This window comes from Neolamprologus multifasciatus, chromosome 10, assembly GCF_963576455.1.
Source record: "Neolamprologus multifasciatus chromosome 10, fNeoMul1.2, whole genome shotgun sequence".
Lineage (NCBI taxonomy): Eukaryota > Metazoa > Chordata > Actinopteri > Cichliformes > Cichlidae > Neolamprologus > Neolamprologus multifasciatus.
Genome location: NC_140448.1, coordinates 21,592,396 through 21,606,154, shown reverse-complemented (window position 1 = coordinate 21,606,154; position 13,759 = coordinate 21,592,396). Strand labels below are relative to the sequence as shown.

General features: G+C 38.9%; 1 protein-coding gene and 1 long non-coding RNA gene across 5 annotated transcripts in view; one reads left to right on the top strand and one right to left on the bottom strand.

Moving 5' to 3' along the window:
- Positions 1 to 13,759, bottom strand: part of LOC146510207 (uncharacterized) — a 309,640-nt gene that overhangs the window by 107,316 nt on the left and 188,565 nt on the right. The window lies entirely within an intron of this gene.
- gabrg2 (gamma-aminobutyric acid type A receptor subunit gamma2) overlaps positions 10,723 to 13,759 on the top strand; it is a 45,159-nt gene continuing 42,122 nt past the window's right edge. For all 4 annotated transcript variants that reach the window (XM_085174759.1, XM_085174758.1, XM_085174757.1 and 1 more), the window contains exon 1: positions 10,723 to 11,209. In XM_085174759.1, coding sequence (XP_085030885.1) covers positions 11,094 to 11,209 — 116 coding nt within the window. In that variant the 5' untranslated portion in view covers positions 10,723 to 11,093. The remainder of the gene's footprint in view (positions 11,210 to 13,759) is intronic.

Here is a 13,759-nt window from a genome sequence, read left to right as displayed (position 1 = left end):
TCTTACAAAAGACATTTTAATGTTAATGAGATTTTTTTTTAACTGCATAAATAAAGGTTATATAAAAGTCGCTGCCAAAAACTGATTGCAGCTTCTACCTTGTTACACGAATGTTGTTTGTGGCTCAAGATGACTTTATGTCATCCATAAGCGATGCATTTGACATATGTTTCACATATTATAGCCCAACAAGTTACTTATAGCAGTTTAAATACAAGCAATCAGTTTTTGGCAAATACCGGAAATCAGTTTTTGGCAGACAATCACTTTTTGGCACAACACCGGCAAACGAGAACTGAAACAGGCACTCTGGCAGACTTACTTGTGTGTGTGTTCTTAAGTAATTTAAAACGCTGTCATCCACAAAAAGTAACAGTAAAAGCAGAACTGACTGCTCAGGGCAGGAGCGGCTTCACTCATGCACGATTCATTTGCAGTTTGGACTGTAGGTGTGAACATCTCCTGCTCTGACAGCAGCTGGGGGCAACTGCTGCGGGAGGACTATCTGCCGCCTGTGAGTGCTTTGGAACGGGCGAAGTGCCCACGGCAGCACCCGCTGCTTGTTGAGAGTAAGAGGGATATGTGCTTTCACATCAAAAAGTCATCATAAGTCTCCAATAACACCAGCAAAATTCGCCAGATTTGTCGCTAGTCGCTTTTTAGGAAAAAAAAAAGTCGCTAAGGGGGTCTGAAAACTCGCTAAATATAGCGACAAAGTTGCTAAATAGGCAACATTAGCTGGTTATAAGCTAACATTAAGCAAGCTAATGTTAAACTCGCCTGTTGTAAAAATCACACTTTCCCTGTAATAAACAGTTTGATTACACTCACACAACTTGGGAGTTTATTCACTAAGCATCAGCCTACAACAATCTTACATCCACCTGAAAAAAAGAAATAAGCAAATGCCAGGCGAACAACAGCTTACAACGGCAAAAATAGCAGAGCTTACTGCCAGTTAACCACAGCATCAACAACTCACCTCAGTATGGCTGCAGTGTTGCCAACTCCTCAGTAAGGAAAATCGCTATTGGCTGTCCTAAAAGTCGCTAGAAGTCGCCAAATGACGTCATCACCTAATTTGCATAATTTGTCATGCTAATGTAATTGTAACCTACGTTGTTGGAGAGAGAAATAACATCGTGGAAGAGACATAAAGTGAGTAAAAAACGTCCTAAATGCATTTAGAGTTTATTTAGAACTACAAATTAAATTTCTTTTAGCAATTATTGTTTTTTAATGTCACAATTCCAACCCTGCTCCTTTATCCGGGCGTGGACCGGCAAAAGTGACCCGAAATAGGCACTCTGGTGGAGTTAATTTGTATGTGAAAGTGTGTGTTTATAAGTAGTTTTAAACCTTGTGATCCACAAAACAGCATAACAGTAAAGGAAGAACTGACTGCATTACAGTCAGTGCTGGAGCAGAGGCTTCGCTCATGCGCGATTCATTTGCAGTTTGGATGCACAGGTGTGAACGTCTCCTGCCCTGATAGCAGCTGGGGGAGGACTATCCTCCGCCCGTGAGCGCTTTGGCACGGATGAGGCGCCCACGGCAGCACCGCTGCTTGTTGAGAGTAAGAGCGATATGCGTTTTCACGTCAAAAAGTCGTCATAAATAAGTCTCCAATAATACCAGAAAAAGTCGCCAGATTTGTCGCTAGTCGCTTTTTAGAAAAAAAGTCGCTAAGGGGGTCTGAAAACTCGCTAAATATAGCGACAAAGTCGCTAAGTTGGCAACACTGTATGGCTGTCATTGGTCAGAAGTGAACTTCTCTGACTCGTTGACTCATATGGACTCCTTTCACAAAACTTTACAGCCTCTTCCAGAGTAATTAAATGTGGATGCTTCTCACAGCAAACACAGCCGTCCACAGAAAAGGAAAAACTCATGGGCAGGTCCAACTTTGGTCCAAACAGTAGTAGCTACAGCTGAGTCTAAATGTATTTGTTTTTGAACTCTCTTGGCTAAATAAATATGTTTGTCCTATAGCAGCAAGGATTATGCTTACATTTAGAGGGGTAAGAAAACAGAACTCAATTCTACTGACATCTAGCAGGGAAAATTTTACACACTGTAAAAGAATAACATGTAATTTAAGAATAATATTTTTTTTTAAACTAAAATTAATCATACTTTATTTCCTCTCTAAATTATGCTTATATAATAAGTATGCTTCAGCTTCCCAGATAAAAGCAGATGGCCTAGAGTTTAAACTCTTTGACACAGAAGTCAAAGTATGACAGCTGCAATAATTCCAGGTATCATCCAGAAATCAATAACAAGTCTAATTTGTTTTCACTTCATATTGTTTTATTCCAGTTTTACCCATCAGTTTTTATATTATCCCTTTTCTCATTTCCATTTTTTTTATCATTACTAACCGCTGACAGATATGCCTTTCATATCACAAAAACCAGTTTTGCTCTTGGTGCATTTCTAAATAAAACTTCTCCAGCACACTTTACTTCTGTTAAAATTGGTGATATTTCTGTGTGAGGAAGCCAAGGATCTGAAGTCAAAGAGAAAACAAACCCAAAAAAAGATATGGTTACAGCTTTTCTGTCTGAGTTCATACACTAAGCAGGGTTGAGATCAGGGCTCCCGCCAGGCTCTTTTAAGTCTGCTGAGCAGAGAGGTCGGTTTTCATAGACTTCTCACTGCTTGGTGGAGTAGGATAAAGATACAAAGACCTGCATTTGCTAGATTTAACGCCAGAATCTTAAGGGTGGTGTAGACATATACAAGTTGGTATCCATGACTCTACAGGTTGTATAAATCCTTGAGGGTCTGCGCGTTGTTTAAAGACACCTGAACATTAAACAAAAACACTTTTTCAAGGCTGTATTATAATTATTGTATAAGAAAAAGTAACTACCACAAAATTAGTCACAGAGTATGTGTAATAAGAATGACAAACCCATAAAAACATATGGGGCACAACTAAAGTTCCTCCAGCATTTTATTGCATTTTGGTATTCTGGGTTTTATAGCTCAGCCATTTATTGACAGATTTTTACATGAAATGTTTGGTTGTTAGCAGACTACCTGCTAAGTGCAATTCATTTTTTGACAGTTGCAGGAAGGTCTATAGATAGGCCAGCCCTGGCTTTTATCCTCTAATAAAATGCCTCCTTTAGGACACCCCCTTCACCAACAAGCTAGCACAGCGCAGTAATTATCAGTGGTTGTTGTGAGTTACTGTGAGTCCTGCCCGCTGTGCACAATGGGACAAAGTTTTATGTCCTTTGGCTGAACAACATGTTGTGTAAGCATCCCAATGGAGATGCAGAAAAGAGTGATGACCTTTGGACAAGGCCTTCTCCTGCACAATGAATTGAAATTAAAGATATTAAAAAACACAGGAGCAGATGCAACAGTTCGTCTTCACCACGTGGCTGGGGCCTGTCTGTGTTGAGTTTTGGATAATAGGATAAGTGGAAGATGATGCATAGATGGCATTATAAAACACTGAGGTATGCAAAGCCGTACCACACTGACTAGACAAGGTAGGACCAAGATTCATAAAAGTAAATCTGTAGTTCTGAACTGGGCTCATTCTTTTATTCTCTGGCTCTTTTTTATTCTCCAAAAGGGATTACTTTACACTAGTAATAACATTTCCAGTCAAACCAGGTGTTATACTTCTATGAGCATTTCTTACAGGTAATAATGTATGATTAATCATTGCAATATATGTTAGGCACTCATATTTTTGGCTAAAATAACATTTATACTCTATGTGTGAAAGAATTTTAAATTCCAGTTAGGTTGGGACTCTTCAAAAGAAATAACTGAAGATGTAGTTCTGTGCTCTGAGTCATAGCCTTTGGACATCATTGGGAAACCCTAATACTATCAGAATGCGACATAAACAATTTCCTTGAGAACCTGTTTCCCTGCTGTTTTCTTAACGGCTTAGGTGATGAGTTCTGTGTCTAGAAGGATGCAGAATGTATAGTACAGAGGAAGTAAATAGGCAAAATGGCTCTTTTCCTGGTGCGGTGCTTTGGATGTCATTAAGACAAAAGAGTTTATGGCTGATGGTTGATGTGATGGTGAAGTGATTCCTAGGGACTTCCCATTTAGTTACAACGAGTGTCCTTGCGCTTTCCAAGTGCAAGGGCACTCAGTAGGCTCCATTGGGGCTTTTTTCTATAGAAAACATAGCTTTTTTAGCTATTTTATAAAAAGGACTCAAGATAATATAAATTGATTTGCAGTAACATCTTTTGTTGACACATGGAGTATAAATTTTAGTAAAGCAGAGAAGACCATTTGGAAGTGAACACTCCTGGAATTCTTTAAGTGGTGAACATCGTGATGTTATGGCAGCCACGGGAAGAAAGGAATTTCTCTATAAAGTTGTTCTCTGCAGCAATGAAAGTAGTGCTTGAATTCCCAGTGCATTAACATTCTGCCAGAGGAACAGCTAATCTTGATGGCAACTGTTGTGTAATGATAGGGAGATTTACTTTTGATAGAAAAATGCATCACACTGTAAGTACATCTCAAAGCAGATAAATACGCTGGCAGCTCCACATCTGTGTGTGTGTATGGGGGGAGGGAACATTTGTGTATTACAGCTTTCTAACACTTCCGCTCTCTCTCTCTCTCTCTCCTCTTTCTCTCTCTCTCTCAAAGAGGGTTTAGAATGAAGAGACAAATTCCTAATGGATGAACACAAAAATGTTCTAAAACCACTCCGCATATCCCAATATCCTCCTGTTTTCACTTACTTGGCAGTGCTATGTAAGCAACTTGCAACACTTCCATTCTGGCATCCCTGTTTTTTTCCCCTTGTATGCATCTGTAGTATCTGCACCAGTGATTTTGGGTTCATATACAGTTTGTGTTTGATAAAGCTTTGACGAGAAGAGAACAAAAAAGCCTCCGAAATAATACGAGAACTGAAAGCAGGAATTCAATGTGATCTACCTTTGGGAGTGGAGATTATACCTGCTTAACGTCAAGCTAACCAAATACCATACAAAGAGGCTATGATTTCAGCCAGCTGAATTTGCCCCGAATCACAGTGGAGAGGTTAGATGCTGGCATGAACGTCATAAATCACATTTCTGGGACATTTGTAAGGCTCATGGGCAGCAGATCATCGAATCTGCCCATTAGGGATACATAGCAAATTGAATTTCTAAATAACTATTATTGTTTTAGTGTTGATCAGAACAATTGAGACAGAACAAAATAAGTTGTGTATTTGAACTTTTTTCAAGGTGGCAAAAAAATAAAACCCTGAAAACTTCAATAAAAGATATTGTTTATATTTTATTCACTGCCTCTCATGCCCCTTTGATTTCAAGATCTTTTGCCAAACTCAGATGGTGTAGCCTTTCTTATTTTCTTTTTTGGAAGAAAAACAACAAAAAGGCATTTTTTAGCACTAATTTTGCAGCTGCACCTGTATGTGCTTTGAGATGTATTTATGCTCACAGTATTGAATGCTCGCAGTATCTTTATCATTAGCCCAAAGGAGCTACCACGAATATATGAAGGCTGAAAGAATAAAATAATGGAAAAATGCATTGCTAATTCAGTCATGCCTTTTGCAGTGTGCAATAGTCCTCAAGTTTCAACATCGGGCTCCTTGAACATTTCCTTAATGAGGAGTGTCAGTCTGTGAGCTGCAGGCTAATTCAGCTGTCACTTAGTGAGAGGTCGGATACAACCTGGACAGGTCACCTACTCACAGGTGCCTTTAAAGTTCTAATAAAGTCAATTTATTAACGTCATGTTTCTTTCATCCAGAAAATACAGGCATGACACAATTTATGTGTTAAGAAAAAACCATCAGCAAGAAGGTAAAAGCAAACTACAGAAAATCAAGAGGCCTGGAGATGTTCCTCTTAAGGGGGGCCCTCATTATATCAGCAGGGATCACTAAATGAAACAGCATGGCACGCTGATAGATGAAGGAGCAATTTCCTGTTGAGTTTTAGTAAAGACATATTTGAAAGAATATTGGACGTTGCCTTATAAAACACAAGCAAAACAAAGAGTGAATGTTAGTTTGAGTGATCTCCAGTCTGGCCCTAATTCAGATGTGGTTTAAATTTTTAGTATTGTCAGACCACAGAGAGTGCTTTCTCGTGTTCATGTCCGAATGTGCTCAGTATGGATGGATGTGTTTGCACATCTTCTAAGCTTAATAAACAGAACACCTATCTGGCCTTTTACTCTGGCTGTTTGTGGTGAGGCTGGTGGCTCTCACTTTATTTTAAGTAGAATAAGTTTCAGATTTTGTTACGTGAAATTGACTTCTACTGTTTTTGGATTTTTTGCTTTTGATGTTACATCGTTTTGTCTTAATTGCCAGACTGTTTCTAATATGCAATAGTGGTTACAGTAGATCATTCTGTTCTCACAGCTTGATGTTAACCAAGTGGGGCTGTGACAGCATATGTGTGGGTTGTAAAACTGGAATGATAGTGGAACTGGGCATCTGTGTGTTCAGTGTTGCCATTATAGAAGACTATACCTCCCCCAGCTCTTATCTAAAGATGACACAACATATTATCACAGCCAGACTCACACATGTCACCCTGTCTGGATAGAGAATGGATGCCATTAAAGATGAGATCATTATTGAAATTTTTCAAGCAGACATGTAACTAAACTAAGCCTTCACATGCCAGTGCTGTCACTGTCCTAATGTACCCATTTTATTATAGAAATAATGAAATGGGTATATTATAATACAGCATAACTGCGGTGACAGTTATGCTGTATTATGAAAAAGGTCTAGCAACTTTTGTTGCAGACCAAGCACACCCCCTATTGGCAATGGCAATGCCCAGCTGGACAATGTGCCCATGAAAGGCTTCATTAAATGACAAAAAGTCCAAGGCGTTAACCCAGCCTACAAACTCCACAGATCACAATCGGATTGAGTGTCTGTGAGGTGCGCCAGAATAAGCCTGATCCACGGAGGCCTTATTTTGCAACCCACAGTAAACAAAGGATCTGCTGCCAATGTGCCGATGCCAGAAACCCTCACAGTTTCAGATCCCAGATAGATAGACAGATAGGTAAATAGATAGACAGATGTTCTGTACTGCAACCTACATTGCCTCAGTTTAGATTATTTTAAGCTATAATATATAGAGGGATAAATGAGTTCTTAAACCAGTTTAGTTTGTGCTGTTGAACTTTATACTTTCTGCCTGATATTTAGCAACTCATATGAGAGTGGGATATGGGGTAGATTGAATTCTATCTGCGCGTTTAAGCATACACTGGTCATACACTATAATGATCCTTTTGACCAATAATTTCCATTTCAAGTGTGTTAACTCAGATTTCAATGAATGTTACCAAATCATTCACTTTCTAAAGCATAAACAAACCTCTTTTTTAACTTCATGCAGGTGCAGTCTACAAAGGATATGCTGTCTCTAGAGGAGTTGAGAAAATACCCAGTCAACAAGAACATGTAAGGTTAAGGTGTGGGCACCAAGACAATTTGACGAGCTTCTAGATTTGGTTGGTTATGAATAACCACATGACTATGATGAGCAGCATTTTTTTTTGTCAAAAAATGATTATCTCCGTCTTGCTCACCTTTAAAATTAGGTGGTTAGTACACCATCTGATAAACTTACTCATTTTTGACTGTCTGTATTACAATCACAATCATCTGAGTAATTCTGTGCATGGCTGGAAGACTAGCCATTTTTGTTAGCATGTGGAGTAAAAAGAACAGGCTTGCTAACATGGGCGTGTGGAGCTCCAGTGCTAACTTAAGGCTGAGATAGACCTTAACCCACTGAGTCCTATTTGCCACCGGATAATCATAGAGTTGACATCAGATTGTTTAAGCTTCTGAATGATGGGGCTGGAGAGTGTTAAAAATGGTGAGGAAGGCAATAAAAAGCAACTGAGCGTAAGCTGCACTGTCCTCAAGATGTTGTAAAACCAAATGGATAATAGCAGAAACAGCATCTGTACCCCACCTCTGTCTATGAGTAAACCGCAGAGGGTCTAGTTTACTGTTCACACCTGATTTCAACACAGACACCATGCATTTCTCCAGGCATTTCATTGTCCAAGTGTTGACAGGTCAGAGGTATTTTAATTGCACAAGGGGGACCTAAACAATGTTAGGTAGCTATGTTTCATGTTGTGGACGATGTGTGTAGCTGTAACTGTTTAACACTTGCTTTATGTGTTAATCAGGGTCCACATACTTGCCAGTATGAGGTTACTAAATCATAACAGGACAAACACACCCAGATGAATAGGATTTTTTGAGGTAGGTCACTGCAGTGGAGACCAGGTGCATCACTGACACGAGGATGCACCAGTTTGGCTCAAATTTCTGCTGTGACTACTGAATCAAGTGGATCTAACCTGACATCTCTGCCTATGTGAGAGACAGAATAAAAAAAGAGAAATTGGGATTTTAGCTGGCTTCCTTGCATCACCACAATAAATGTTTGAAATAAGTTAGTCAATATGTCTATTTTGTGTGCACTTAAAAAAAAAATCTAGTTTAATGTCTTCCAGTAGTGAAATAAATATCCGTCTGCCTTTGACTTAATTGACTGTTTAACTTTAGTGGCAGTTGGGTGTATCAGCATTTATCTAAATTACTACTTCCATCTAAACTAGATCAATACCTCCTTGTGCTTAACAGATTATCTGATGGTGACGTTTGGGCCAAGGCCTGCTAGGCCAGAGCCTATGACAGCTGGAGAACTGCATTAATATGACTGCAGAGGAAAGAGGGATACTGGTCCCTAGAGATTCTCTCTCTCTCTCTGTGTGTGTGTGTGTGTGTGTGTGCGCGCGCACACGCGCGCGTGCGTGCACATGAGCTGATAACAAATAACCTTAAACCCTTTTCTTTCAGTTCTTTCAGGAGGATATCCCAGCTATCATAAGGAGAGAGCCAGGGTACACCCTGGAAAGGTTTCCAATCTGCCTTTGCCAAACAAACAATTAAATAAATAAATGAATAAATAAATAAATAAAATAAAATAAAAATCCCTGTTTGGCTTCAGGGGATTTCTTCAGTACAGTTGAGTATGGTCAAACAAGTGTACATCCAACTGATCATAGAAGAAGCTATCCTCTTTACATTATATTAAGAGGTGATTGCCAATTTATTCCACTTTGAGAAATGTTGCAGGGTTGATGAAGCATCTGCCAATTTACTTAAGGTGATTAGTCTACATGGAACTCCTCTTGCCACAAATATACACATAATAATGTTTTCAAATCAGGTACACCTCATCTTCCATGCAGGTCACACTTGCCAGCTGCAATCAGTGCTGATTGCTGGAATCCAATTTTAATAACTAATACTTAAAAACTAGAATCAGACTTTAGCTGATTAACATTCTGGGTCAATGAGTGTATGGCAAAAAGAACAACAAAAATGACCATAGTTGACCATGACTGTAAACTAGGGCAGAAAAAAAGTGATATTGAATGCCTGAATACCTCTGGAATTAATATAAAGAGTGGAATTTGGAGTACCAGACTCCAGGTCTAGAGACAAAAGAATGTGAGGACAAAAATATTTTACTTATTTGGCTGTACAAACATGCAGTAAACTACTGCAGAAAAACAACTCAGGTTAAAGATGCATACAAATAAAAGTGTCAGTAAAACCAGAATACAAAACATTGGTGATGAGATCATGTGGCCTATCTTCCTGCCACCATTTCTGTCAGTTTCCCAAGAACCGGTTTAATTCTCTATGTTGTTGTGTTTTATTTGTTGACTTTCTCTATCTTTGCTCTTCTGGATTAACATTTAAAAATAATTCAAACATTTTCTTGAAATGGCTGTTCTGGTCTATTTCTGTAGATGGTTGGGATATGGCACAGGGAGGAGAAAAGAGCTGTACTGCAGCGGAGTCATTGATTTATGAGTCAGGATGGGAAAAGCTACAGTTTTTGTATTTAGAATTATGATATTTTTCTTCTTAAGCTTCTTTTCAAGAATTCACTGAACTGTAGTTAGCAAAGATATTGCATTAGCATACTTACACGAAGATACTGAAATGGATACCAAAGCATTATACATATCACACCTAAAAAAAAAAAAAAAAAAAAAAAACTGAATTACCTTCCCAGACTGGATTAAGATAAAAAGATATAATAAACATGTTTATTAGACATGTCAGCTTGCTAACTAAATACAAATATAACCTGCTGCATGTCATATAATCAATCTATGTACAAAGATGCAACAACGCAAAGCAATCATTTTGGAAATAATAAATAAGTAAATAAATAAATAAGTGTAGGACATTAATTTAGCTGTGTTTACCTTTTTTTTCTCTGTTATGTTTTCTGTTATCTGGGCCATGCAGCCAGTATTCGTCTGACTTTAAGCAGCAACGAACTGACTGGATCTGTCCTTAGTGCTGATTGGTTGTTCTGTATGTAACGCAGACGCAACTGATAGAGCTGTCCGAGGTTCTGATAGAGTGATTTGCCTGGACTCATGCCTGTAGCATATTAAACCATTCCAAGCAGATGTGTAAGACACCAAGAAACACACAATCATATCTCATCTCAATATATTAACAGTCTAACTATATATAATCCAACTAATATATATATATATATATATACATATATATATATATATATATATATATATATATATATATATATATATATATATATATATATATATATATTCAAAACCTTAACTTGGTGCTTCCGCTTAGTGAAACCACGCATGTGTTGATCCGTGCTGCAGCAACGTGCATCGGTTCCTCTCTGACCCCAGTGTTAATCTGCATTCAGACTGAGGCTTCGCTGCCTTTCTTGGCTTCTCGATAGTGGAGCAGCTTATTTCTTGGGGCTTCGCTGTTTTGTGCCAGTCTTGTAGGCCCCTGCCAGTGCTGTCGAAACGGCAACACACACGCACGAAGACGGGCGATACGAAACGAAGCTTTTCGACTCGCGTCGATTTTGTTTTGGCTGATTTCACACCGCCGCGCGCTCGCCTCCAGTCTCGATTTGCAGAACGGCTACTGCTAGCGTGCGTAATGTATCGCAGAGAGGAAACACAGTAAATAGACGGACACGTCCATCTGCAAGAAAGAGGAGACGAAGATGGTGATGATGGCTTCGCCAAAATCAGCCTTCAAATGCTCGATACCGATGGCGAAGCCTTCCCTCCCGCTGAAGCTGCTTTTCTGGGTGTTTATTGTCGTGAATCACTCTACAAGGTAAGATATTAACGCCTATTTTTTTTTCTCAAAACCACGACTGTGTTTCGGCCCGTTGGTCAGCATGTTTCAGATTTTTAACAGCAAATATAGCAGTGCCTCCATTCCAACCCTGGCGTGCTATTAAGGGGATCCTGAGCCGTTGGGTAGCTGAGAGGATGTAGTTTTGTATTTGGGATGGAAAACCCGGAGCTTTCGGTGTATATGTGGCACGTTTAATTGCGGTTCCAGTTGAAATGGAATATTGTTAATAATATTAAAATTGCCTCAGCGATACACGCATGCACATTGTATGTGTGCTACACTCTGTGTATCAATGTGTTGTTGGTGTTTTTAATTTAAAAAAAAAAATCCCCACAAAGATCTACAGATTGAATATTTGGCTTTGAAAAGCGAATAACAGTGATGCACATTTATACGACGATACCAGTGTCTCCCTCTCAATCTGCCCCGCGTTAGATGTAGCATAGTGGCAGGCTAAGTTGAGTGAAGCTAAGGCTACATTTAGTCTGTTAAGCTGTCTTCAAGAATCAAGTATATTCTAAGAGTCAAAGCCTTGTTATGAACGCACTGGCCGGAGGAGGTCGAAATGGAATAGAGGCCACATGAAAACAATCGGTTGTTATAAAGGCAAACTTGAGGATAAAGAAGGAACCTTTCCTCCCACGTATTTGAAATAAAAAAATAAGCATTTCAAAATGGCAGACAATCACACAGAGAATATAAGTATGAAGGCACAATAAGGAAATGGACAGCACATATGCACTGATCCTTGCCCAACACAGGCACACAACCAAAAACACCTGACATCTCTGCTTTAACTGTGGGCCGAAATTGTGTTTGTTACAAAGACAATGAAAGAGAAGAAAGAAAGCTGTGTGGCTGCTCCTGTGACGACTTCATCCTTGTATAGTGAGATAAGAATACTGGAGAGCAAGCGGATGGTTAGGCTCCTCGCATCGGTTTCCTCTTGTGCTGCTGGAGGGTGAAAAATGGAGATAAATCAACCAACGTTCAATCACCGTCATGCTGGTCAAAACCTTGGGGCTCCTTGCCCAGATCTACATTGTTAGGCCTGTGTATTTCTAATTGTCTGGAAAAGTAAAGTGGTGTATACAATGCACTTGAGTAAATGCTGCTAATCAATATGTGACCATATGCAGACACCTGTGCGGAGGTCACACTTAAAGTATGACTCAAACTATTTTAGAAGTTTCGGTCTTATGTATGGCATAATGATTAAAATGCATCCACTGACAGGCAGTAATTTATGATTCATGTATGAAAGCTCTTTTATAAGACATCAAGGTCTTTGCATGCATTCAGTATTTTGTGCTACTTTGTGACTCATTGACATTTACTATGTGTAGTGATGTCAGACTGCATCACAATACGTTAACCCAGTCAGTTACTCAGGTAGTGCAGTCAGTTACTGTCACAGATCAAATTTTGCAGAACACCCTCAAGCAGAAGAAGGGGGAATTTGGTTGCAGATTCTTTGGTATTTTCTTCTATGCGTGGGTAGGTAGGTGTTAGATCTATAACCAGGATCCACTAGATTTTCAGGCAAGGGATCATGGGAAGAGGGCCTCGACATGATGGAGTGATGTCAGAATGAGCAAAGTCTGGTGGTACTTACATTATGTGCCATCCCAGATGATGATTTTGCAAACTCAAGCGTGTTAGGTAGCAGATGAAATTCGTTACATAAGTCTAATTTATTTATTTGTGTTATATTTTTAGTGTTCTAACCTTAGCTGCTCTAGGACATGTGAAAATTCTCAGCTCAGAGCATATCGTATATGGTAGAAAATACCATCAAAAATGACTTATTTTGACTCAAAATTGATGTGATTTCTATAACACCGTCATTATGGGACACTGTTTGACCTGAATGCTTTTTTTTTTCAAATATCATGATTAAATGTCTATTTATAATTTAACACTTCTAATGAGTAGCTGTCATGGTAGAAATAAAGGGCAGTACTGAGAGTGTAATGAGTGGTAAAACAAATATATTTTAATTTTTGAAACCTTGTCCTCTGAACTTATGTGCAGCACCAGTGTTCTAGCATCAGTATTTATTAACTTCCTGACCTCCCACTGAAGTTGGTGGGACTTAATTGATCAATTTTGTACAGAACAAATGTAACATTATATCTCACTCAATCCATTTTGTGTGAGTGCACTTAAGGCCTGAAGAAGAAGAATGCTTGGATTAACAAAGGAAGTTGATTAAGACGTTACGTTGATCTAATTCTTGGACTAGGTGTTGTCTAGCCAGCTAATCTAAAGAAACCCTGACTATGCTGAACTTGAATGCTTCAGTTCCCAAACACTTGGTAATAAAAGAAGAGGTAATAGAAGGAAATGGTAAACACGGTACTGTCTTAACTTTCTTTAAACATGTTGCTAGCATAGTCAAAATGACCTTATAGCTTTCAGTTACATTTTAGAAAAATGGAAAGAATATATAAGATAACATTTATAACGCACACTGCGGTAATTTCTAAAGGCTTTCTGTGTTTCATTGTGGAACAAACATAAAGT